Source organism: Gouania willdenowi, chromosome 15 (assembly GCF_900634775.1).
Source record: "Gouania willdenowi chromosome 15, fGouWil2.1, whole genome shotgun sequence".
Taxonomy (NCBI): domain Eukaryota; kingdom Metazoa; phylum Chordata; class Actinopteri; order Blenniiformes; family Gobiesocidae; genus Gouania; species Gouania willdenowi.
The window spans coordinates 10,549,994-10,574,468 of record NC_041058.1 but is presented as its reverse complement, the minus strand read 5'-3'; the positions used below and the strand labels follow the sequence as shown (position 1 = coordinate 10,574,468).

At 36.4% G+C, this 24,475-nt stretch overlaps 1 protein-coding gene across 1 annotated transcript; it reads right to left on the bottom strand.

Moving 5' to 3' along the window:
- Positions 1-13,091: 13,091 nt before the first annotated feature.
- Positions 13,092-16,438, bottom strand: LOC114476918 (G-protein coupled receptor 26-like). The gene is made up of 3 exons (XM_028468933.1): positions 15,597-16,438; positions 14,074-14,187; positions 13,092-13,386 (listed from the first exon to the last, which is right to left on the bottom strand). The coding sequence occupies exons 1-3, from the start codon at positions 16,265-16,267 to the stop codon at positions 13,092-13,094; spliced, it is 1,080 nt and encodes a 359-aa protein (XP_028324734.1). The 5' UTR covers positions 16,268-16,438.
- Between the last annotated feature and the right edge of the window lie 8,037 nt (positions 16,439-24,475).

Here is a 24,475-nt window from a genome sequence, read left to right as displayed (position 1 = left end):
TAGCTACCCCGCTAACCCAAACCCAGGAAATACCCTAAAATGTTTTTTTTTTCTTTCTTTTTCGTACATGTATTTTTAAAGGTGGAATTTGCTGTGTTAAATATGTTAAAATGGAAAAATATATATGTGAAAAGTGGGATTCAAACCCACGCACGGCAGCAGAAGGAAGAATCCTTGAGTCTGGCACCTTAGACCACTCGGCACATTACGCTTATGTAGAAAAGGTCCGGAAAACGCACCGTCCCGGGGTCTATTGATATGTTTCTGTATCAATAGACACTTCCAAACAATAAGCACAACAAATTGATACATTCTAGACAAAATGTTGTTTTAAAGCTTGAAAATGCATCAGATAGATAAATAGTTTTTGACCAGCATTTAAAAACACTCACTCATAAGCTAAGGTTCACGAAAAGCTAATATTGTTCACACCAATCGCAAATAATGTCAACGGCACAGCAGTGTTTTTGTTCCATGATTACCCCGTTATTCAGAGCTGTTTCTAGCTTTGTGGGGTCCCCACATGCAAGATGCTGTTTGGTTGCACATAGTTCGCAAAACTACGTCCACTAAATGAGTCACAAACTGCAACAATCTATGATCTTTTACCAGCTAAACGAACTACAGGATCCTCAGTTTAAGCAAGAAAAGAAATAAAAACAACAACCCTCTATATGTCAAATGTCAACGAACAAGAGACTGACTAAAAAAAAATGTTTATGTAAATTTTCAAGGGCAGAAACACAAGCCACAGCTCATGCTAGGAGTTTATATCATGCTAATGACCTCAGTTTATTTTGGTTGGATTAAAAAGAGCAACATTTCATTGTCCTCACGTGAGAAAGAACCCCTTAAATTGAGTTCTCACCTAGGGACCTGGAGATTCACTTCCTACGTTCACTTCAAAGAGGTGTGCGTCGGGATCCTTCCAGTCTCTTAATTGGCTGCAGTTGCATGAATAGATCATTTACGTACATATCTAATCACGTCATTCTCAAAAACACTGTGTAGCAGTGACGAGTGAAAAAGAGGCTGCAAAAAGACATACATAAAATAAAAACTTCTTTACCTTTTTTTTTCCACTTGTTGTGCACAATACAAGGAATAATGTTAAATTTGAGTTAAACCACAGCTAGAGCGACATGACAAGTGAGCAACAATCAATGGCAACAACAACAAAAAATCAGCAGGTGATAAAAGAGACATGAATCAGTTCTTGTCCTCTAATATTCTGACTTTGGATTTACAGCGTTTCTTTTCCTCTGATCATTCTTCAGAGACAACAACAAGCCTCAGAAACTGATAACGTGTCTCATTAATGCTCCAAGAATCAGACTTAAAGAGTGGAGGAGATAAATCTCTACCATAGAGGAGGCAATCATTCACAGTTGAGCTCTGTAATGATTTCAATTGGAGTTTGGAGGAAATTCACCCTCCTATCTCATGTGACTGCACAAAAGAGTGGCCCTCCGCCACGACTGCTTCCTTCCCGCTGATAAAAAATGAAGAATGTGACTCTCACTTGTTGCACACATATCTACCAACTCAACACTGTGTGAATGACAATAAGTATAACTCATGATGAGTGCAGCAGTTTTGTTTTTTGCTCTGATCCTGAGACAGGAATTTGCATTTCGATTGATTCCATCTATATTGACTTTGTAACGTCTTTTAGTTTTTATGAGAGAAAACACACAAAAGCTTGAAGATTTAAAGACATACTCAACCCAAAGGACAAAGACAGCTCAACAGAAAGACTTTTATATGTAAACTTTAGAATGAGAGGTAAATTAGAAGCTGCACAACTATAATAAAAAGCACTTTAAACACAAACTCGTGGAAGTCGACATGTTTGACAAACTGTGACATAGTCATAAGTGCCTCGATCCACCTGGTTTTATGAAGTTCGAGGCGTCCAATGATTCCAATCATAGTGTTGACTTCCACATTTTAATGTGTCTTCCTTTTACAGCTGGAAGGCATGAGTGGATCCGTAATAGGATAGCTGATAGTGGGATCCAAATGAGCGCTGACTGGCGTTTTCGAAGTCTGATTTCTTATTTCCTGGTAAGTGCCATGTCATAATTCATTCACTGTAATTTTCCCATCATCTTCACAGAATAACGTCATGATGTCCAACTGGATGTCACAACACTAAAGTACTAAAGCAGGGGTGTCAAACTCATTTTAGTTCAGGCGCCAAATATGGAGCAGTTTAATCTCAAGTGGCCCACAGCTTTCTCCTGCAGGCCAAATTGGATGCTCCAAAGGGCCGGATTTGGCCCCCTGACCTTGAATTGAACACTTGTGAGTTTCTTTTTCTCCCCAAAAAAATGACATATACAGTTGTGCAATGTTTTTCAACAGCTATACATGTTTTATTCTTGCAAAAAATAAATACAATACATTTATTGTATTTATTTTGGTTGTGACCATTCCCATCCATCCCCAAGGGAAGGATAAGCTAAACTTTATTACAAGGGGAAATTAAAAAAAACCCTAGTAGGTGCACTAATACAAGGGAGACAGAGTTAGGGTGGACATTAAAAAGGAGGGATTACAGCAAATAAATTTTGGTTATGTTGACAGTGTTGCTATTGTGCAGTGGACTGTAACCATAAACTTTCTATGGAAGTGGCGTGGAGTACACCTCAACATGATGCTAACACTGATTGGCTGAAATTTCCAAAATGGCGATGCTCATGTAAAGTGATATGTGTTTGATATAAAGTTTTATTATAAACTTTTCGGCCTATCATCTTAAGTACATTAATGTGATGGGTTGCGTATCACTTTAACATAATTACCTTTTGTTTCGGCCTAGTTCAACAACCATAATGAATAAAGAAGAGAGGGATAGGTGAAATCAACACCCACTGGAAAAATAAAGATGTGTAATTCTTTGCAGGGTTTTCATACATTCATGCATTTTCTGTATGACTCACATTTAGCTTTAAATCATAATGTTATGATTTTTCTACATGGTTTGTTGAAAGTTTTTATCTTAGGATGATTAAAACCTTTGCAATATTTGTTTGAAACAGGTTGAAAATCCTCACTATGTTGTATATTAAGGTAATATATGCATCATAACAGTGCAGGATAAAACTGTCCTCGTAGTGTGCTATTAAGGGAATCATCAAAGTGACGTCTGTGCTTGATGACACATACTGTCAATTATGATCCTTTTCCCTTATTGTTTGATTAAGTGAGAAATGTATGTGCGACAAATCAACACATCTATGTTCATAAAGGCGAACATTTTTGTCAACGTCGAAGATTTAATCAAGATGGATGTAGCTGTGTGTTGAAGAAGAATGTGTCAGAAATGAAGGCTCTGATGTTTATCAAGACTGTGGGGTGCTAGTTGCAGCCCCTTCATTCCCACTAAAGCATTCCCAGCCTGCCCAGCATAATCAAGAGGTGCCCGGCCCACACTGAGTCCCAATCATACATCTTATACAATACATCTTTTTTTTTTTTATCTTGCCTGCACATGCTGTTGAAGGTCAACACTACTGTATATGCAGTGTAATCTTTTCGCGACAGCAATGCATGTTTTGTTATTGCAAATGAATGTATTTATTTGCATAATTGTGACCATCACCAGCCCTCCGTACGGAAGGGTAAGAAAAACTTTATTAAAAGAAGAATATAAAAAGGGAGGGCACTGTCACACCTGGGTGAGGGGGAAGGGAACAGGGAAGAGAGAGTCAGGGTAAGAAAATGGAAGGGGTGGGGAAGAGTCTGTTTTAACGTGAGAGTGCAATATGGTGTTAAAGTTGTGCATATTGTGCATATACATCTTAAAATGAACTACTTCAGTTCATAGTTCATAATTCAAAAAAATTACCCAAGTTCTCTGTTGCAAAATTGAATTAGTTCATAAATCATTTTCCAATATATTGCTGTAAGCTTTTGCCCTCAGAATCCTGCCATTTCCCAATTGTTGCCACCAATTCAGTCCACAGTAGCTGTCGTTTTTAACCCCTACAGTAAATTCTCAAAAACAGGAGGAATTACTTGCTGCTTTAATGGTCTTTAATGATGAATCATTTAAACAAAACAAGACTTGGAAAATACTTGGTTATGATATATAAGAAGATGGTTAGCTCTCTTGGACAAAATCTGCACAAGTTCTATAATATTTCTGTTTCTTTCTGTGAGGAAGATTTGGATAAATGAGCATCAGAAGCTGGTTTCCAGCTTATCTCCAGGTGAGTCCGCAATCTTATTTATTTATTCTTTTGGACGGTTTTTGGACGTTAAATTTTACTTTTAATATCAGTATTGACACTTTTGACTTCAGATCACGGACTGTTGACTTCCGACTAACCTGGTGTCTGAAAAATGAATTGCAACCACCAAAAGGGCAACACAAACTGCGCCCCCCCATTACAACATCAATCTATCTTCAATCAGTCTCTCCCTATTTGTGAGCGATTTTTCTTCAGAGACTTTGAAGGTCACTAATCGTTTCTGGCCACGCGTCAACTCTGCTACCACAATTGTCTTTCCTTGTCAAAAACTCTCAATTGTCCTTTTTGCAAATTGAGCGTTATTTTAGTGTCTGAGGTTCAAAGAGGCTCATTTATGTGTAACTGCAGTTCTTTGGATTATTCTTTCATTGTCTGCACACCTTTTCAGTGCTGCTGTCTCTCCTAATGAAATAACCTGATGGCTTTTCTCTAAGCCGATGCTCTTGGCTCTCAGAAATAATAATTGCTCTGTTTAGGTTGGTTCTTTCTATCTTTAATAGGATCCCCAATCCGCCCCACTGGGTTTTTCTTTTCTTTGCCCTTTGTGACAACAGTCGCCTTGTATTCCTATTGGAGATTTCCTCTGTGGGTTACTTTATTGACTGAAAGCAACAGGGCTGAAAACACAAACATATCCTTTGGACATTAGTCACATCCTGTTGATTTTGTGTGTTTCATTCATCCTGACAGCATTTAGCGACAAAAATAAACGATCAATCTCAAGAATAAGAAAGATTTCTAACCTCCTCTACTGACGTTTAGAGGATGTGTCCTCACCCTGTCAGCTCAGATGTGCCCTTCGCTGTTCTCAATTATAGTCTGATAGGATTTTTAATGGTATCTCATGTCAGGTCTGGGTCTTTTTGGCACATTTTTATCACACACAGCCTTCACCGTAGCTGACAGCGAGGTAATGAAAAGGGTGGGGATACATGTCACATGCAATTGCCAGCATCAGCCTGTACCCTGAGGTTTGACTGAGCGGGCAAAGTAAGATCACATACAGTGGTGCATTTATTTGATATTGTAAGTCAGAGTATAATGTTCTGACGTCAACATTTCAATAGATTTCTAAAATGTGTTTACTCGGAGAGTCAAAAGTCTCTGATTTATGTCTTTGAGCAATGGTAGCACTGGTAAACCCAAAGTAGAACGCTAACTGTGAGTTTAAAAACATTCCCAGCAGTAGATCTATTGATCTATAGCTTATCAGACACAAAATGGAAGAGATAATTCAGATACAACAGTTAATCCATCATTCCCCGCACACAATTACAAGTATATTTGTATGAACAAGCATGAGCTTTGGTTTGATTTACTGCTGAGCATCTTCTCATAAAGCTTATCTGACAGAGTCTTGTCCATACTTAATTCATTCTTTGTAAATTGCATGGCGCCAAACCATCAGAATATAAGTCTTTGACATGCATTGACAAACACGCAGTAAGTTCCACAAAGATAAATGAAGCAATGCATCTGTTTTTCCTCGAGATTGGAAGAAAATAACTGGGACATATATAGCATTTTTCATTTATATCAAGCAAAGCAAAGTGTTTGACAAAAGAAATACAAGAGTAAACACAGATTCAATATCAGTCCAAAAACAGACAGCTGATATAGATTTAGAAGGAAGGATAAAATGCTAATTACTGTCGTTGGATGCGGAACAACCAAGAGCCTGATGACGAGAGGAAAAGCATGTCTAAAGATTTTATTCACATCTTTATATTTAACAATATGTTCTTCAGTAGCACATTGAAGGTAATGAAGTCATCGTATGTGATTTATTCTTCACATTTCTTTAAAGTTAAAGATCTTCAACTCTAGAACTTCAAAACTTTAGAACTTTACCTTTTAGGACTTTAACTTAGGAACTTTAGATCTTTAACATTAGACCTTTAACTCTGAGGACTTTAACCTTAGAACTTTAGAATTAAAATTTTAGAACTTTTAAATTTCAGAACTTTAACTTGTAACTTCAGAACTTTAACTTTAAAGTGAAATTACAAACAATCCTGATGACTACTTTGGACCATTTTCATTCATTCAGTAGATGTATTTACTACACTAAAGCTTTAATTAAAGGGTTCATTGCTGAAGACATATTTTTTATAAAATGTAGAATATGGCATAGCTTACATCTGCTCTGCATACACACACATATATAATTAGTATTTAGTGTCACTGAGGCCAAAGGCCCTTACAGTATACACACATACTGTGACCTGCTGTGGAATGTGATGCAGATGCTGAAAGATGGAATTCTTCCTGTTGAACACTCATCGTTCATCAGGCAAAGGCCAAAGTGACATTGATTAAATTTTTTTTTAATGCTCTGACAGTGGAACAATGTGATGCAGAGAACGGGTTGTACTGAAGAGAGAAACAGTGCAGCGCTTGATTGTTGCTAGGAAAAATTAGATCATTAATGCTCGGCCAAACAGGAGCTCATAGCAACAAGTGCAGTTGCTCATGAAGATGACGTCACTCGCAGAAAGCCCAACTCCAATAGCCTACTGTTATTTCATTATCTTCTCCTTTGCACCATAATAGGGACATGTATAGATGTTAAATAATAGTTATATAAGCCAACAACAGAATGTACATGGTTTTATGATCTTAACTGTTTTCAATACCCACTTTTCTCCTTATTAAATGATTGGGAAAATGTCAGAATAGCAGTGACTTCATCATTTGCTGATGACGTAAAGCAACGCACATGATTGGCAATAAAAACACAAACCTTCGCCAACCACCAAATATCCTCTTCGTTATCTGGATCTGGACCATTAATTATGATACAGTATATGACCAAATGTATGAACACCCCCAATTTTTTTAGAAAAATCTTGATGAAATGTGCAATCTGGATCCGATCTGGACTAAACTACTTGGGGTAACGGAGGAACCCACCCAACATAACTGAGTCAAATTTCATAAAGATTGGTCAATTAAAAACCAATATATATATATATATATATATATATATATATATATATATATATATATACTGTATATATAATTTGTAAATGATGAGGATTAAGGATTTTTCAATGATTTAAACTGATCCATAATCAGTATATTGATTCGGATCCCGTTCACATATCAAGGAATTATTTAATGGCCTAAGGTCTATCCTTGGTTCAAATCTTGTCAAAATCTGTTGAGTATTTATTGTAATCCTGCTAATTGTCAAATAAACAAATAAATAAATACTTCATAGGCGGAGGTAATTATCTATAAAGGAGGGAAATGTATAAAAGCTTTGATAAAATGTAAAATGCATTGCATATTATTGTTGTTTTGATAGTAACATGCCCGCGACCCTAAAATAAAGGAACATGGATGGATGGATGGATGATAGTAACATTGCTTTCCCTAAAAATCTCTATTAAAGTTCTGTGTCAAGAAATATGATTGTATTTTTGCCCGATTATCTAAGACCTGAATAAATAACTGTAATCATAGATTCACTTTCAGAATCTGGCTTTATTTTGGCCAAATTATCGACTCTTTGAATTTAGTACCTTTCATCCCACATGCAAATGTTGTTATTAGGGAAAATGAAAAGGCTGCAAATCGAGGCTTTTGGTCTGGAGTTCTGAATGGGGATACTAAAAACATCCGTCCTTCGCTTGAAGGCACTCATACTCTTTAGATATTTCTATCAATGCTTCTGGGAACAGACGCATCAAAATGGAAGCACATTACAGCCCAAAGCTAAAACAAATACAGCATTCCTGGACCGAGATAGATGTTTTTTTTTACTTGTTCAGCAAGCAGCGAAAGCTGTTTGCTCAAAGGCCATTGGGAATATGATGACATTTGAGTTCAACATTCTCATGACTCACATCATTTATCAGTGGCCGCTCCACTGGATTCACAGAGACCTCGGGATAAAACCCTGTTTTACGCTAGAATTCTTAGACGCCGAGGGCAAAGGAAAGCACCGATTATGTCTTGCTGAGACGTAAGACAATAAAGTATATGTTTAAAATTCCCATTACCTCTGGCTGTTGTGTTTGCTTTGATGTGTAACATAATGTATGCCCGTTTGATGTGGGACTGAACAGTCAGATGTAGTTTTTGATGCCACAAAATGAAGTAGATCTTGTTCTCGGATCCATATGTTTTAAACATGCTCTGGCACAAATTCCCAGCAGCTGATCCCTCGAACAAAGTGGTCCCAGTGTGAATAGTTAGGATTATTTAAGAATACTTCAGGGTCTGGTCAGGATGTTTTATTCTAAATATGGCTTTATTCTGTTTGTTTTTTTTTACCTTCACAACCCCTTTTCTCAGCCAATCCTTTAGAATGAAACTATAAAACCAAAATACCTCACTGCAGTTTATCGTCTAGACAGTAGTTAGACACTCGTTCTAACTTTTTATGAAATCACATTGATGCATTCAAAATTCATTTTAGATGTGCAAAGACTGACTGTAGTTGAGCCTTTAAGTAAATAAAAGGGCACGTTAATAAAAATGTCATTCAGTGACGTTTCTTAGAAATACCAGCACTTTTTTTCTTTGGAGAAAATGAAAAAGAAAAAAAAACACAAAAAGTAATAATACACATATAAATAGAAAAAATGAAATTGATTTGGACTTTACTGACCTCAAGAAAAATAATAATAATTCCAGCATTACCGTAGATACAAACTCAAAGAAAAAGAAATTAAAAGAATATTTGGATATAAAACACACTTTTTCACTTATACGTCACTGTCCTCTGTAATTATTCCTCCTTCTGAATGAATTTCATGCTTTGATGTCAGGAGGAATAAGATTCAAACGTTTATATAATCTATTTACATGTTTTCACTGTTTTGGGGAACTTTGCACCAAAAAAATACCACTGTATTTGTGTATAATTTTTCCTTTTTTGCAAGAACCTCCATAAAGTAGTGGAATACTGACCCACAGGATGATATTGTCTCTTTGTACAACAATTCAGAACTTTTAAAGTTGTTACCTCACTTCCTGTGACAGGATGTCAGTTTGTGTAAAGGCCAACACAAACATCATAATTAGTGAGGCAGGTTAATGCTATTGCGAGGCCAATGCTAATGCTAGGTTAGTGCTAATGCAAGGTTAGTGCAAAGGTTAATGCTAATGCTGGGCTAATATTGACGCTAGGCTAATGCTAGCTCATGTTAATGGAAGAATAATGCTATGTGAATGCTAGCTAATGCTATGCTAATGTTAGACTGATTCTAGCTAATGATAACTTATGCTAATGATAGATTAGTGCTAATGCTAAGTTAGTGCTAATGCTAGGTTAGTGCTAATGCAAGGTTAGTGCTAAGGTTAACGCTGGGCTAATGCTAGCTCATGCTAATGGCAGAATAATGCTAAGCAAATGCTAGCTAATGCTATGCTAATGTTAAGCTAATGCTAAGGCTAACTTATGCTAATTCTAGCCAATGTTAATGCTAACTTATGCTAATACTAGTTAATGCTAGGTTAATGCTAACTTATGCTAAGCTACTACAGTGTGACGTGGGCCAGCACCTGCATCCTCACTTGCATTTTTTTCAGGAAATGCAAGTATTCTCGTTCAATATTGCCATTAATATTTGTTCAAATAATTCAAGTTCTCTGTTCTTAGAAACTAGAACACTCCCAATGACGCTTGTTTTTTTTGTAATTTTCCACATTCAGAGCTGAAAAAGGCAACTTCTGAGATGATTGTTCATCCTTTTTTGTTTCCTCTGTTGTTCATTCACAACTCTGACTTCACACCAGCTGTGTGAGCAATGTGTGTCCAGGCACTAGTGAGGCATGGAGTCGACCAGGGCTTTCATCTTCCCCCGGTTCCTACACGGCTTCTTTGTACTTCCTACACACTTTGGGCCGAATCACCAGGTCTGTGCACAACACTTTGCGTACGGCAGATTTTTGTCTGCCTCTCACCCACTCACCGAGTCTCCCAGGGAGACGGGCTTTTACTCACACCTCCAGATTGGGGAACCATCCAGACTTTTCTGAACACATCGCTGGTAATTACTCTTGGCTGAGGGGCTCTACAATGATTTGTTAAATTTAGTTTCTGCTCCCACAAAGCAAATGGGAAAAAAAATTCTGTGAGGGACTTTAAATGATTAGAGAGAGCGAGGGATGGTATTCAGTTTGAAGCACTGATTATAGTGGAGTTTTCTTACATCCCAATAGCTGTAAGGGCTTTTCACGCTGAACCTAGCTTTTAATCCTTTTTGTTGCCTATTGTTCAGTTTCTCTCACTTTTTTTTTTCTTCTTAAATTATCAGTTATGCAATTATAAAACCTGTAACTTTCCATCCTGATGCTTTTGTTCTGATGCCACCTCAGCAACAGTAAAGGAGGAGGAGGGAACCCCCCCCACACCCTCCACCCACACCCGAACACCTCAGCAGATAATTATTTCTCCTTTTATTTGTCTCCGAATACTGCGTAGGAGAGAAAAAAGGTGTTAACTGAGTTGTTTAAGCCACATTTTTTGCCTAATCGTCCAAGCACCATTCTGAGAAATACAGACACTATTCCAGATGACAGAGGCTTCTTGGAAAATTCACAGCATTTATTGAATCATAATCAAATATTTTTTTATTTATTTTTGGAAAACACACATTTATGACAAAAATAAATATCTTGCCCATAAAGGGACTGCTGACACAGTCACAGCTCTAAACATTTTTTTTTAACATCCGCGTTAAAGCTGTAATGTCAATAACACTTTGTTAAATGTTTGCTACAACTTTCACTTATTTTCATCTTCTTTATTTGGATGTAACAAAGCGTGAGGAGGTACGACAAAGGTAATTTTATCTACTAAAGTCACTTGCTTTGTCCACTATTAACAGCAGCACATAATACTGTCCTATACTTAAAAGGCACTTCAAAACTTCAGCTTCACAGTAACAACACGCAGTCATTTTAATTAAACTATCAGCATGACAACAACTGGTGGGGGGGTGGAACATAGCTGCTTTAACAAATACATAAGCACAAACACATAGCAGCTCCAGAATCCTTACTGAGGTAATGCTTGAATTTGAAAACGTTGGTAAAAGCAATCTGAGATCCATCTGAAATTCAGATAGTGACCCTTGTTTATCATTTTTCTGTAAATAAACCCAGAGTGAATCAGTGGTTGGATAAAGTTGCAGAATAACTTGGAACTGAAAAATATGATCATAGTCAGGGAATTCTGTACAATTATTATTATTATTATTATTATTATTATTATTATTATTTATTAATCATTCATTTAATGTAGGAAGATTAATCTTGGAACAATATACAGTATACAGTACATCGCAACATCAAAACCTCAAAAGATCTATCGCTAATGTACAAGTGGTGTCGTAATAACCATAATTTAATTCTGGGCTGTGTAGTCTGTTCTAGTTTGATGTTTTAAAAAACTTGTTATGTAAAGTTCATGCACAGATAGGATTTTTTTTATTTTGAAAAATGTCATGATGATGCCATGATTTGATTTTATTTGTAGTCTGGCATGAATTGTTAGTCTTTGTTTTGCATTCTCTTTTTGCAGAGTAGCACCTCCATCCATCTATTTTCAGACTCACTTATTCCTGTTTGTCAGGGTCGCGGGGGTCTGCCGGTGCCAATCTCCAGCTAGAGTGGCACCTCATGCATTTTAAATTGGAAAAATTACTGCTACGTAATTGTATTTTTATTTATTTTTTATTTTTTACATAATCCTATTGAGTTGAAAAGGTAATGCCCAGAGTAAGTATATAAGTACGTCTAAAGTTAAAGTAAAATAAAAAGCATGTTTTTGTTTTCCAACTGCAATTTTTTGGGGTCTTTTTTCATTTCCAAAAATATCGTATTGTATCGTAAGTCCATTATCATTTATTGTATCCTATTCTAAACTCTGTCTGTCGTCCAAATCCATGATTTAAAGCCTCGTCTAGGTGTTTGTAGGTTTGTAGGTCCAGCAGGGAGTCCGTAAAGGTGCAACATTTTCAAAACGTTTATGTGGGAGTAAATAAGAATCTTAAGATTGACCATATGAGAGAAAGTGTACGTAGGTGACTGTGTTTACCTTTATGTAAAAATGAATGGAAATAACACCCTAAAAAACTTCACATTTACAGTGCAATCTGTGCATTTACCAGTGCCTTCAGCGCTACTCTGAATTAACACCACGTCGCCACAATGCTACATAGTTTGTCACTTCTTGCCTACAAATACAACTTTACACTGAACACTTTAAGACTTCACCACTTGACTCAACCCTCAGTGAGGCTGACACGATCGTCATTCCTTGATAATGATCGTTGACATTTAACAAAGAAACAAAGTTCAACTACAATCTACAGTATATGGGTTAGCAGCTCATTTTGTAACCCTGAACTTAAAACTGTGGGATATTATCCTTCGGTCTTGTTTCCATTTATAAAGTATTTTGTCTTTTGTTTTAAAGTTTACCACCATTTCTAAACTGTAGTTTAGAAACTAACTGTAGACAGGAAAATATTTGTTTTTTTCTTTAGGCAAACTATGTCTGTGCAAAAATAAATGATATGAAGCAAAGTATCTTAGATATAGGGCTGGGCGATATGGAGCAAAACTCATATCTCAATATTTTTTTTCAAAACGGCGATTATACAATTTTAATCTCGATCATTTTAATTAAAATGAAATCTGACCAGAAAGACAATTCAGGGTTAAATTTGCTAATGCAAAATGCCACACAAGCACATTTACTAACAAACAGCTGCACAATATCTGCCACTTTTGGCCTATAGATAATCTGACATCATACCCTCTGCACTTGTGTTATTCTTCATGACAATCTTTTAAATGAAATGTCTGCTTTTCTCAAACTTCTTCTGAAAGTGCAGGTCTTAACTGGCAGGTTGGTTTGTTGGTTGGTGGCTCAGAGTTGTTAGTGGTGCAGTCGTTCCTCACTGTGTTGTCCTCTGTCCTGAGGAAGGCAGAATGGAGAGGGATCCTCTTGAGGACTTTGTTGGCCAGCAGACTGCAAGTGTTCTTGTACTGGTGACGCAGCAGTGAGTAGACAAACGGGTCGCTTGCTGCTTTGCTGTAGGCCAAACATTTGGAGAGGACGCCCCAATGAGGACTTATCCGCCCTGGAGAGAAGAGCTCCACAATTCTGCCTCAAAACAAGCCAGAAGAGAAAGTCACAAACCATGTTTTATGTTCTCGGGATAGTTTAAGAACTTGAAACATCAACTAGTACACAGTTTTTTCCGCAATTTATCTAAATGTGTGATGCTGTTTAATCAATATGCTGATGATGTGAGTGTATTGGTTTAACACTTTCTGGCTTCCTTTAATATTGTTCAAAAAATGAGCTTACCTTTTTCAGTTGAAAGAAGCTTTTATTTACATTCCTTTACATTCCATTTACATTCATTCTTTCAAATTGAGACGGTGGTCACTTGTAAACAATACAATAATGATAAAATTAAAGATGTTTTCACCCCTACTGCGGTTCTACTAAACATGTTTCACTCCATTGACTAAATGTTGGAAAATGTGACTTGGCATTTGAATGTATCCAAAGTCAAACCCATCATCTCACACTATGAGCTGTATGATTCATTAAAAAAAACTAACAAAACACAAAACAAACTTAGCAGAATGAAATCTATTCATTTATTTTGAAAATGATTATGTCACCATACAAAGACTGAGTATGTAATCTTTGTGTGTATTAAAACTGTGAACATGCTGTGACTAATTCAGCAGGAAAAAGGTTCATTGAGACCACACAGACACACATGCACGCACACACACACACACACACACACATATGCACACAATGACCTCTGCTCACCTTGTGATGACATAAGGAGTGAAGCACACCACGAACGTGCCGATGAATGTGCTGATCTTCTTGGTGGCCCTCTGCCTCCTCCGCCGCTGCTCATCCAAGCATCTCTGACGGACGCTGCCAAAGCACAGGTACCATTATTTATCCCCCAGGAGGCTCCAGAACACACACAGGAAACCATAATGTAGCAGTAACACAGAAAACATGGGGGATGGACAAGCAGAAAGCAGTAGAATATCCACTGATACATCTGATGGATGTGACGCGATTTATTATAAAGACGAATGTAATAAACTAAACAAATGTTTTGATGTAATAAAATCAAATTGAAAGAAGCAATTGTGCATAAAAGTTTGCAAAGCCTAATAATGGCAATGATTGATTGCACTAAAGGAAATCATTTTCACTCTCAGCAGCTGAAATATACAATTATGCTGCTGTATATATGAAGCGCTCTATAAATAAAGTTTACAGACTGATGTGATTGTTACCATCCCTTAAGTGTTTGGTGCTCGTGAAAGGTATAATCTAAGGGATGTTAAACAGCTGTTTTAAGGCCTAACCAGCATGCCCTATGGCACATGTGTAAAAGTAAAGGCCCGGGTACCAAATCCGGCACTTCAGAGCATCCAGTTTGGCCCACAATGAAAGTAAAAATGACAAAGAAAACATTACTATTACCATACAATTCAGTTGTAGATATTGGAACCTCTCCAAATTCACTAATTCAAAGAAACTCCACAATACTTGGAGAGGATCACATTTTTTCTGTGCTATTTTCTCGTGACTGCAGTCATTTTTAATCACAAATTGTGAAAGAACTCAAAATTTCCTGCAGTTTTTCCACAAATAACCTTCCAGATTCCCCTAAAAATGACACAAAAATGTGTTACTACATCAAATAATTTAGATGTGAAGATGCTGCAGAGACTTTTATCTGTCATTTATTGCTTCAATAGTCTAGCTCCATTACATACTGAATCATTTATACGTGGAAGTGCCAACTATAGGACACGATAATGTTAAAATGGCATAGAAATATATTTTTTCTCACCAAAAATCTGCAGCCCACTTGAGATCAAACTGGTACATATTTGGCCCCTCAGCGAAAATGAGTTTGACATAGGGTCCAGTTTTTGTATCATGTAACATTTAAACTAAAATTATACCCAATTTTTTATATAAACAAATAATATTTGTCTTCACTGCAAACTATTATCATTTCTGTTATTTATAATTGAAGTTTCCATTGTTAGCTGTTCATTCTTCTCCATACTGCATTTTATTCTGTGTTATTTTTGCAGTGTTCTTTTCAATCTTTCTGTTGAGCTACTGCCAAAGCCAAAGTTTCCTCACAAGAGATATTTATAGCTTATCCTCTATTATTCTAGTAGCTAAAGCAACTCATAGTACTATTGAAGACCTCCCACATCTTATTCTACTGGGAAAAGGTCCCAAATATAGAAAAAAAGCACAATGACAAAACTGCATTTGAAAGTTTTGATGCACATGTGGTCAATATTTACCTGGGATGAATATCCACAAGCAGCAACAGGGTCTGCATGGTGATCACATCGATGCGCTTACAGTGAAACCTGGCCACCTGAAGCACTTTTAGATACGTTACGCACAGGACGATAAGAGTAAGGAGGAAGGTGAGACCGTGCAATGTCAAGGTGAACACCACGAACTGTGTCGCTACTCCTTTGGCTCTGGCACTGCACAGAGTGCAAGATGCGTAAAGGTGATGGTAGCCGACCCAGGAGCAGCAGGTGGCCACCGCAGAGAAGCAAAGGGAATGTATCCATGTGTATCCCAGCGCCATCACCGCATCCCGGTGCCGTATTCTGGAGTGGTAACTCAGGGGAAACACCACCGCCACCCACCTGTCGATGCTCAGAGCTGCCATGCTGAGCATGGAGTTTGTGGTGAGGAAAGTGTCGAGGAAACCTACAGCTTGACAGAAGCCGCTACCCCCGGGATGTCCCCTGGTGACGAGCCCGACCAAAGTCAGGGGCATGTTGGAGACGCTCAGTAACAGGTTGCAGAAGGTCAGGTTGAGAATGAAGAGCCCGGGCACCTGTTTGCGGATCTCCGGGTTGTACAGAAAACAGATCAGCACCACAACGTTGGACAGCAGCGACACCGCGATGATCCCCAGAACCAGCACAGAATAAACCACATCCACTGCGTCCATCGCGCTTCCTCTCAAACATCCAAGAGTGCATCCACAGTCCAGTCACTGACAAATACAATTAAAGATTATAAAATTCCAGCTCATGGTTTAAGTCATCGCAAGACTTTCTGACTTCTGTAAAAACCAGCGATCCACACAGGAGCGACGTGAGCCAAAACGTTTGAAAATGTATTAATATGTTGACCATGTGCTATCAGGGACTTTCTGTTAAATGCAATTGTATGAGAAGGTATGCGCTTATCTCATGCCACTGCGTTTCCTTTGGCTGCGTAATTACGCACAACAATCCGATCGTTCCTAAATTGAAGATACAATGACAATTCTTCTTCTGCGTGTTTCATAGCTTTCCTTTATGCAAATCATGTTGTTGCGTTAGAAAAACGTAAGTTAAAAGAAAAAAAAAAAACTGTTAAAAAAAATAAATAAAAAAAAACTCTTGAGGGTAAAAAATAGAAGCATTACGCACGGTTACGTGGCCGCTGGGTGACGTAATGTGCGTCACGTAACGTTGCACTCGACAGGTGGACATGAAGACTTGAGCAGTTTAGATACTGAGATATAAGTTTACATCCCCATTTGCTTTCTTGAATATATTTTGTGTCAGTGATCCTACTTATACACTAAGGTCCATATTCCTTTATAAGGAATCATTGGTATGATGATGTTATTGGTGCTTGCCTCGGCCACACATCTGTTATAGAGCAGGTGTTCTCAGGGGGTCGCCAGATGCCTTCAAGGAACAAATTATTGTTATTTTTTTTAACAATTTGAGCCCTTTTTTTTGTGTGCAAATTTTTACCCTTTTCTGCAACGCCACCAAACTTGCCATATTTCAACCTATTTTCATCACTTTATCTTGCCATGTTTTGCTCCTTTTAATGCACTTTTGCTACATTCTGCCACTTTTCCATCAAAAATCAATGCCTTTTCTGCACATTTTTTTCACTTTGAAAAAAATTTCCGCACTTTTTAACTCTTTCCATCACTTTTTCCCTAAAGTTGCATATGTTGACCCATTATTGTCACTTTTAACCTCTTTTCACCATTATTCATGCTTAACCACATTCACGATTTGTCAAGCCCAGTTTAAAATAACTGTTAATAAACTAACGTGTATTTGAATTGTTTTATTTAATTTATTTTTATTTTTTAACCAGTTTCTGTGGTTTTTAAAATCCAATTTCACCACCTTTTCCACCATTTCAGATCATTTTAACCCTTTTTTCCCTCCTGATTTAACATTTCAATCTTTAAGATGACCATATACTGGTGCAAATAATAACAAACTTCCTGGATAACAGTGGGTATTATTCATATAAATAAATAAATAAATAAATAAATAAATGTGATTTACACAGATTCATAATAGAACGATGGACCATCATTTTGGTGACCTGATGGATGGACCGCAAAAAGCTCCTTTATTCCCCCTATTAGATGGCCCTGTCTCCACATGACTGTCTTTCAACGTTCATGTCTCTGGCACCTTTATTTTGGGGGTCGCGAGCTGAAAAGGTTGAGAACCACTGTGTTAGAGCAGCTCCTTGGAAGAAAAGACATTGAAAGGAAGGTTTTATGTTTTTTTGTAACAATATGAAGCAAAAGGAGTATTAATTCATTTTTAAAATAACTATTTGGACAATGACAACAACTGTGAAACACCAAGCCTTCAAAACTTGCTTCCTGTTATTTTATGTGGATGTTAAGAAGAGAGATTTTCATCATGAAGTTAAGAGAAGGCAATGAAAAAAAAAGCAATTAAAAATAGTGTTTGCTTATGCATTTTCCAGTTCAAATCAAGCACGTTGATGCTTTTTTTTTATTACAGAGACAGACAAACACATTCAAATGGTCTAAAATAGAACTTAAATTAAGATCAAACTAAATGAAGTTATTACTAAACGTCATTACAGAAGCATCTTAAAATAAACTTGACAAATCCCACTAAGACCTTTCATTGTTTTCTGTGAATAATGTGACATGTAATAATTTTCACATTAATAAGTGTCCTCCAGCTGTTTCTATTTTCACATATTCTTTAGAGCTCCCTCATTTATCACTGTCACAGACCACCTAACACATCAACACTTGGATTTTTTAATTAACATGTGCAATAAGTTTCACTGTGAAATTGAAATGAATTGAAAGGGAAACAAAGCCTAAAATCAGATTAGTATCAAGAATAGAAATGAAGCACGGCGGTGAAAAATAGTATTAAATGAAATGAATATCTCCACTGTTTATGCACAACTTATAATTAGTCAGTTATAGAAGCTGCCATCGATTAATTATCCTCAGTTATTCATACGCATTGAAAGATATATGTTTGCCTTGCAACTTATGAAGTGAAAAAAAAACTTCATGTTGAAACAAATACATTTGTCACAATTTATCTTAATCGGGATGACAGGGAGCTTTCGAGACACACTTTGATCAACAGGTAGGCTATAGCATTACTGCTAAATATGCTAAATAATCCAGCTCTGGTCTAAATATCTTCCTCTATTGATGGCAATGAGACAGTTTCTTAAGATATAGTTTCACGTTTGTCTTTTATTTTGACAATTAAGTGTTAGTTTCTCCAACTAGATAAGTCAAAACGTGTGAGTTAAATATTTGTATGCACAAATGATTGCAAATTAATCAGTGACATCATCTTTTTCGTGACAGCTTCAGCATCAAAAAGCAAGTTGGTAACATTTCTCTTACGCATCCAATTTGTGCATGCATTGTGGATGTTAAACCTCTTTCATCTTACATTTCCTATAACTACAAACCCCCCCCCCGAAAAATGCTGCAGTCCGCACTGGACTCATTGATAACTATGCTTTCCCATCTGCTTTGATGTTTCCTCTCTGCTAAGAGTCTAACATTACTGTACACATCCATGACTGTCAGCAGATTGCAGCACATTTAAATGCAATATAGGATCTACATTCTGACTTCTGCTAGTTAAAGTAACAAAACCCCATAGGATTAGTACCTATATATCTATGCTTTAACACATTTGCGACTTTACAAGTGGAAAAAGTCATTAATTAAAAAAAACATTTCTAAGAGCAAAAACGGTTATAGCATTTTGGCCTCATAGTGTTAGAAGTACGTGAAAAAATCACTATTCAGCCTAAAATGAGAAATTGAGACACAAGCACAACTGAGGCAGCATTTTTCATAAATACATCCTCATTATCTAAACCAAAATGAAGGATAATGTATCAGCATCAAAGGCACATTGCTGCATGTAGAAAGATGATTTACTTTGGGTCAGTTTTCTAAAGGCAGGTGAGCTGATATTACTGATCGAGTATATGTTAGCTTCACCTTTGTTTCTCACGTGTTATGATACTCGCTTTCTGCCTCAATGCACAGGTTGACAGACTCAGTGAAATAACAGCCACATCATTAACATGCAAATGATTGATTTATTTTGTCTTCCGAGGGTTTGTTTTCATCCTGGGAAGGTTAATTACTTGTTGTACACTGACATCTATAAGGATATGATCTCATTCTAATTATTGGGTATACCATTTCTATGACCTTTATAGTGATAATGGTCTTAGTTTATAAGCAGAAACGGAGATAATGGGCATAAACTGTATCATTAATTTCTGTTTAAAATGTCGGAGGACAACTACATCTGTAGACACAACTGTTTTGAGTAAAATGTTACCTACTCTCCCTTTTTTGCGTCTTTATATGTCACAACACTTCCCAACATTATTTTTGAAGGCAGATTATCCACATCATTGTGCTGATGTATTTTCCTTAGCCTTTTTTATTTTTATTGTTATTTCTTTATTTGTGTTTGTCATATGTAAAGCGACTTTGAGTTCCCAAAAAAGTGCTATATAAATGTGATGCATTATTATTATTATTATTATTATTATTATTATTATGTAAAAAGCTAACATTCTTACCTCATGTTTTTATTTATTTTATTTTATTTTTTCTCTTATTTTATAGAGACAAGTGTGAACAATCAAGCCAAGGCTAATTTGCAATGTCCGTTCCTAGAAGGGCTTTTCAAATACAGAAAATACATTTACAGTGATATTAATTCTGACATTATACAGTGAGACATGTATTTTATTAATAGACATGTTAAGCCTATTAATAAAAGAAAGTTGCCTTTGTGAATATTTTTACTGTTTTTGTTTTTTGTTTTTTTTAAACCAAATCTGTCTTGTTCATGTTAACTGTATTAATTTGGAGTTTTGCAGTGTAATATTATCTACAACAAAGCTGAGTGCCATCATCTCAATAGATAAGAAGATAAATGTTCTGAAGGCTAATAGGTTTTAATGGAAAATGCAGCTGGAATACAAGATGTTTATTGACAATAATATGTTGCTTTTAAGTGGACCAGTACAAAGGAATAAAGCCCTGTGGATGTTTTTGGATCTGCATTAGCTGAAAGAATGAGGAAGAACATTAGTGAATGGCTGAAAGGAGCTCAGTGAAGTGAAGCCATTATCATCCTAGTATCAAAACTACCAAGAGCACATCAACTGGCTGCAACCAGTAGCTCACACAGTGCAGTGCTTCCCTCTAGTGGAGATGTAGGAACAGCATTAGCTATAATAATGATTCATCGTCATAAACATCATCTCATAATCACAGACTAACACAGTGGTTGCAGATTATAATAATAATCATCATCATCATCATCACCTCACAGTGAGAGAAAGAGCAGTGGTCGATGCTGTTTACTGTCAAAAAACAGTAGGTCAGTGTTGGTTGATCAGCAGGGGGCGCCACAGCTCCATATAAAAACAATTCTTCAATTTATACCTTCTACATTAGAACTTCTATCAGACATTTTGTGTCTTTGAATTCATTTAGCCTATTTTCATGTCAATATGGTGAATTTTCATTGCCTTTTTGTGTGTTTTCGAGTTATTATGTGTGCTTTGGTTATATTTTTTGTGTTATTGTTGTCATTTTGTGTATTTTTTCTGTCATTTTATGCAATTTTGTTGGTATTTTGTGTCTCTAAAGTCCCTTTGTAAATGTAGTTGTTTTTGTAGTCATTTTGTATTTAAGTGGTTGTTTAGTGTGTCTGTTTTGTGCATTTTGCTGTCGTTTTCTGTGTTTCTGGAGTATTTTGTGTAATGTTGGGCTTCATATAACTTCAAACTTCATGAATTACAATTTTGTTTTGCATTAGACAGTGGGCCGCCAGGGCCGGCCCAGATCATTTGGGGCCCTAAGCGTATATAGGGCCTATAGTACGCGTGCCGCACAAGGTGGCGCACGCAAACATTTTTTGGTAACATTTTGGCGCGTTTACACCTATATTTGATTTGTCATTCCGGTTGATTGAAACTTACACTAAATGGTTCCAAAAAACAAAGAAACTATGCAATTCCTGCTTTTATTTTTGTAACATGCAATATTTACATGACAAAAGTCAAGTAAAATAGTAAAGTAAATTCAAGTAAAGCAAACAAAGAACACAGGTAAACACTACAAATGTAAGTACTGAACAAAAAGTTAACTGAAATATTTAAATCTCACTGCAGACCAAACACACCCGAGTCTATTAACAAACTAACACAATGTCTGTTTTGTGCATACAAAGTCAATCACCAGTGGTAGTAGAGAAGCCCACCGGTGGCCCACTGTGTTTTTGTAAAAAAAAAAAAAAAAATGTTAAAAGTCGACAGGAATTTTTCAAATAAAGTCTTACAAAAAGGCACAATCTTGAAATACAGTTTTAACAAACGCAAAAAAAAAAATTAAAATAAATAATATTAATGGTTTTCACTTACGTTAAATACTAGTGAATCTTAAAACAAGCCATTGCTGGTCACATTTAAAAGTAAGATAAATTAACATAAATAAAAAAAGGTGCAAACATGGCCAAACTCAGAAACTTTAGTAATTGACAAGCACACAACATGAAAAACATGAAAGCTATTAATTGTTTCATAATAGATATTCCATTTTAGTCAGTGTACTGTATTTGCATCAGTTATTTGTTTCGATCAGCAGAGGGCGCTGGTAACCCAGTGGTCGGTTGGCATGCAGTTATTCTAGCAGTGAAAAAGAGATGCTATGCTAGCAGACAGAGCTAATAGAAGAACATGACTTTTACAGATATTCACCTAATATTACAGATATTCTTTCGTTGCTAAAGGGGTAACAAATCATTTGTGAACATGTTTAAGAGTAGTCGGCGATTCAATTTTGAAGCATGCAATGCAAAGCAACACCAGTAACATGCAAGTAGGGTTGCCAGGTTGGGGGCCCTCTAGTGGCCAGGGGGCCCTAACCAGCCGCTTAGTCTGCGTATAGGCCCTATGAGGGCCGCATTTGGCCCCCGGGCTGCCAGTTGCCTATGCTGTCCTAAACATTGCCATGGGTCAAGTTACTATCACAAATCAACAGATAATACACTCACATACTACAGTTACAATGTAATAATTAATTTTAATAATAGTTTTTCTCTCTCCAAAAGACTAATATAGTGTTTCAACTTGTGTTTTAAAAGCACTTGGTATAATTTGAGCTTTAGGGATGACTTCCATTGTTTCTTTGGGTTACAGGCTCATTACATTTAGACATATCCATGTGGATGTCATCAATTCCAAATATTACATTTCAAACGACGGCTGAAAAATATGGACTACCAAACCTCCTAAAATGAAAATTAAATTAATAGATTGATAAAATTAAAAATAAAAATAAAAAGGCATCAATAAATAAATGTAAAAAATAAATACATCGAAAATTAAATATAAATTAATAATTAATTTAACTAATATAGTGTTTCAACTTGCGTTTTAAAAGCACTTGGAATAATTTGAGCTTTAGGATGGGTTACAGGCTCATTACATTCAGACATATCTATGTGGATGTCACCAATTCCAAGTATTACATTTCAAACAATGGCTGAAATATATGGACTAGCAACCCTCCTAAAATTAAAACTTAATTAATAGATTGATAAAATAAAAAATAAATATGTATCAATGAATAAATGAATAAATGTAAAAAAATAAAATTAAATAATTCGAAAATTCAATATAAATAAATAAATAAATAAACACAAGTGGGCGAAAGATACAAAAATGAATTAAATATCAATAAATACATAAAAGTGTTCTGCTCTCACATTTATTTACACAAATGCGAGCTGTATTTATTTTTATGTCCTTTTGATTATAAATGAGCTGTTTTCACGATTTTAAAATTCATCTAAAATGCTTATTATTTTAATTCCATTTTCCTTTGTTTGATTTTGTGTCCTGTTTCATGTGCAGAGTTCCGAGGGTCCGCGAACGCAGCATGAGAGTTAGTAGATTGCGTTGCGGCTCGTTCACCTGTCGCAGGTGAAGCTCATTTCCTTGATTGGCCAATTTAAGCTGTGGATGCGCAGTCGGTCACTGTGTCTGAGCTCCAACGGCCGCTGCGCGTGGGTCAACTCTGCACGTCGGTCTCAAGTCGTCGAAAAGTATGAGAATCATCTTTTTTTTTTTTTTTAGTAAATCAGGGGTGTCAAACTCATTTTACATCAGGGCCAAACATAACATAACATAACATAACATAACATAACATAACATAACATAACATAACATAACATAACATAACATAACATAACATAACAATCTGTAAATAGACATTTGTTTTTTTTAGTGCCCAGCACTGACACATTAAGGTGTTTAAGTTTATTTGAACTGTCCTTTTACAACATGCAAAGAAAGCCTAAATTCATATTTATGTTTTCTGCTAAATATTTGGCACTCTTGGTTTAACTGTTTGAAGCTGCACCCTACGACCCCATTAATATGATCATACACCCCAATATAGCCCCACACTGTTGTTGAGTCATGGCTTGAATACTAAAGCTGACGTGAGAATTTCTGCTGATTCATGTTTAGGTCGTGTTGACTCATGGCCATAGTGTAGCTGTTTGACTATCACAGCTTGGCCAAACATTAGCCATGAGTCATGATTTGAACACAACCATATGGTTTCACTGACACAGAATAGTTACAGAGTCATGCTTTGTGTTTAAACTATGACTTGGCAACATTGCTCAACTACAGTTTCTGTGTTGGGGTTCACGCGCCACAGCCCACCCAAGTGTTTCTGCTGTGTTTTTGCTTGTTTCAGGTGTTTTTGTTTCCAGATTTTTGCTGTGTCATTGTTTGAGCAGCTGCATTTCGCTGTGTGTTGCTGTAATGGTTTGATGCTTGTGTTGTT

Coding starts and splice junctions, on each gene's coding strand:
- LOC114476918 (XM_028468933.1), bottom strand. CDS start 16,267: ATGGACGCAGTGGATGTGGTTTATTCTGTGCTGGTTCTGGGGATCATC. Junction 14,188..15,596: donor CTTGTGGATATTCATCCCAG/GTAAATATTGAC, acceptor GTGCTTTGGCAG/CGTCCGTCAGAGATGCTTGG. Junction 13,387..14,073: donor ACTCCTTATGTCATCACAAG/GTGAGCAGAGGT, acceptor GTTTTGAGGCAG/AATTGTGGAGCTCTTCTCTC.